This window comes from Oryctolagus cuniculus, chromosome 1 (assembly GCF_051225735.1).
Source record: "Oryctolagus cuniculus isolate XC-2025 breed Fujian yellow rabbit chromosome 1, ASM5122573v1, whole genome shotgun sequence".
In the NCBI taxonomy this organism is placed as follows: Eukaryota; Metazoa; Chordata; class Mammalia; order Lagomorpha; family Leporidae; genus Oryctolagus; species Oryctolagus cuniculus.
The window spans coordinates 198,976,324-198,979,393 of NC_142867.1; the positions used below are offsets into that span (position 1 = coordinate 198,976,324).

The following is a 3,070-nucleotide window of genomic DNA, read 5'->3' on the forward strand; positions in this document are numbered from 1 at the left end:
TATTCCCATCATTTCCAGAAAGTTCCTATGAGCTGATTCTGACCCCTGCTAGGGGCGATGACACCTTACTTCACTTCACCTTGCCTAACAACGGGCATGGCAGCAAAAAGCAGAGTGTGCAGCTGAAGAACACGGTGGGATCAGTGGCCAAGCTGAGAGCGAGTCAGACTGTACCCACCCCCCAGGCACACAGAAGGACGTGCCGGCTCCTGTGCTGGCCGCCAGCTGGCCGTGGCCCGCAGGACCTGCTGCACCCAGTGTGGTGCCTCACACTGCGGGGCAGCTCCCCCCTCCCCTCTCCCCCCTCCTCTCTCTTCCCCCCTCTCGTCTCCACAGAGCAAGCAGGAAGAAGGCCTGGGAGGGGAACTGAGGGGACTCCCCTGGGGTTTCCTGCAGCCCCCTGGGCTCTCCCCTTGTGCAGAGGGTGCCACTGAGGCCAGAGCAGGGCGAGGACTGGAAATGGTGTTGATTTGGGCTTGATTCCCACCGCACGCTCAGGAAGGGGAGCTGGTGAGAAGCTGAGTGCCAGGAAGGGGAGCTGGCGCAGGGGCCCAGCACTCGGAGTGGGGAGGGGCGGCATGAGCCCCCCCCCCCCCCCCCGAGCCAGGCAAAGGCTGACCACGGGGCAGGAGGCAGGGAAACTGCTGGGCTATGCTGGTGGTTGGTGTTGCAGGGCCAGACAGCTCTGGCGTGCAGGACGCTGGGCCTCTCCTCCGCCTCCCGGTCACCTCCTGGGGAACAGGCCTTGCCCACCATCTGTGGACCCTATCAAAGCTCTGCTCGGATTTGGGAAAGAGGCCAGGCTCTGGCGTCACAACCCCTACACCAACATGCTCCTTTGCTCGTGCGTGTATAAGAGACTTGTGCAGGGTGTGGGGTTAAGCACAGCTGGGCCTTGGGTGGGAGTGGGATCTGACACTTCCTGCTTTTAGGGTAACACTGCAACCAAGGACACAGCAGGACATGGAGAGAGGAGCAAAGTAGGGAGGGCTTCCTGGTGGGAGAGGCATTTGAATTGAGTGGTCCCTCACTCATGGAATTGTGTGTGCGGAGGTGCTGTCTCGTGGAGAGACTTCAGAGAGAGATCGGGGCTGGGCAGCACAGGGCAGGGGGAAGCCCCAGTGTCCTGGGTGTGGCCGTGCAAAGGGAAACCCTGGTCTGGAAGGCTGGGGAGCGAGGCCGGGAGCAGCAGAGAGCAGTGGGTGTCGTCTGTGGGTTTCAGGTGGAAGAGGGATGCGACCACAGGTGCCTTTGAAAGGACCCCCTGAATGCCCCGCGGAGGGCAGATTGGAAGGACCGTATTGAAGTCTGAGCATGGCCAGGCGACCGCGGTGGGAGGCGAGGGCCGGAGGCCTTGGTGCTGCCTTCCTGGGGCGGGGAAAGCCGACCTGCCTGTGAGGCTCACCGGCAGGCCCGTCTCTGGCCCCATACCTTCCGGGCGGCCTCCCTCACCTCCTTGTTCCTCAGGCTGTAGATGATGGGGTTGAGCATGGGCGTGACCACGGCGTAGAGCACCGTGAAGACCTCGTCGGAGATGCGGGCCTCCTTGCTCTGGGGCTTCATGTACATGAAGATGACGGTGCCGTAGAAAAGCAGCACCACGGCCAGGTGCGCCGAGCAGGTGGAGAAGGCTTTGCGGCGGCCGGCGGCCGAGGGCGCCCTCAGGATGGTGGCCAGGATCAGCGTGTAGGACAGGCAGATGAGAGCCAGGGGCACCGGCAGCAGCAGGACGGCACCCACCAGCAGGAAGGCCTCGCTGGCCGACGTGTCCCCGCAGGCCAGCTTCAGCACCGCCAGGATCTCGCAGGTGAAGTGGCTGACCACGCGGTGGCCACAGAAGGGCAGCCTCATAGCTAGGACGGTCTCGGACGCCGACTTGAGCAAACAGAGGGCCCAGGCGGCTCCGGCCAGCAGCGAGCAGAGCCTGCGGCTCATGAGCGCAGGGTAGCGGAGGGGCCGGCAGATGGCCAGGTAGCGGTCGTAGGCCATGATGGCCAGCAGCAGGCACTCGGTGGAGCCCGTAGACAGGCTCAGGCACATCTGGATGGCACAGCCAGTGAAGGAGATGGTCTTGCGGGGGGACAGGAGGTGGACCAGCATCAGGGGCACGAAGGTGGACGTGTAGCAGATGTCCAGGAGGGAGAGGTGGCCCAGGAAGAAGTACATGGGCGTGTGCAGGCGGGCGTCCAGCAGGCTCAGCACCACCAGGGCTGCGTTCCCCAGCAGGGTCACCAGGTACATGGCTGAGCACAGAGCGAAGAGCAGCTGCTCCAGGGCTGGGTAGCCAGAAAATCCTTTCAGATAGAACTCGGAGACCTCTGTCCTGTTGGCCGGCTCCATGCTGTGGGTTCTGGGGTGGAGGGAGAGGGGGTGCAGGCCTGGGGGCGAAGCTCACAGGGATGTTTCTGGAGACAGGTGGGCTGCTGGGGTCTCTTCTGGTTCGGGCGCACTCTCTCTGTGACTTTGGGCAGTGCCCTCACCCTCATAGGCCTCAGTTTCTCCACCCGGGCAGTGAGCGTTGATTTAGATCCGCAGCCTTACCTAAGAGAGCAGCGATGGGCACGTTAGCCGGCAGCCTGGAGGCGATAGTGGATGGTTGAGAACGCTCCTCCTTGCAGGACTTCTTGGAGCCTTTATTATGCCGACATGATTTGTGACTCCCCCAAACAGTGTGCAGCCTGTGCTCCCCATCTGGGCACAGGTTCCTCCTCCACAGAACACCCATGAGCCTCAGAAGCAGGCAAGCGTGCTAGGAACATAGCTTGGGAAACAGAGGGCTGGCTAGGAGGTTCTCAAATTTTCACATGCACCAGAATCACCTGGAAAGTTGCCTCAAACACAGATGGTAGGGCCGGGGGTTAAGCCACTGCCTACGAGGCTGGCGTCCTGAGTCAGAGCGCCAGCTGGAGTCCCGATTGCTCCACTTCTGATCCAGCTCCCTGCTAATGCGCCTGGGAGAGCAGCAGAAGTTGGCCCAAGTGCTTGGGCTTGGGTCCCTGCCACCCACATGGGAGACCACGCTAGAGCTCCTGGCAACTGGCTTTGGCCTGCTCCAGCCCCAATGGTTGCA

General features: G+C 62.4%; 1 protein-coding gene across 1 annotated transcript; it reads right to left on the bottom strand.

The window, feature by feature from the left end:
- Nucleotides 1-1,325: 1,325 nt before the first annotated feature.
- LOC100354329 (olfactory receptor 13J1) lies at nucleotides 1,326-2,775 on the bottom strand. Its single transcript, XM_002707994.5, has one exon. It carries the CDS (start codon nucleotides 2,338-2,340, stop codon nucleotides 1,402-1,404), a length of 939 nt encoding a protein of 312 aa, XP_002708040.2. The 5' UTR covers nucleotides 2,341-2,775; the 3' UTR covers nucleotides 1,326-1,401.
- Between the last annotated feature and the right edge of the window lie 295 nt (nucleotides 2,776-3,070).

Excerpts from the sequence above, each read along its gene's own strand:
- LOC100354329 (XM_002707994.5), bottom strand. The coding sequence starts at position 2,340 with ATGGAGCCGGCCAACAGGACAGAGGTCTCCGAGTTCTATCTGAAAGGA.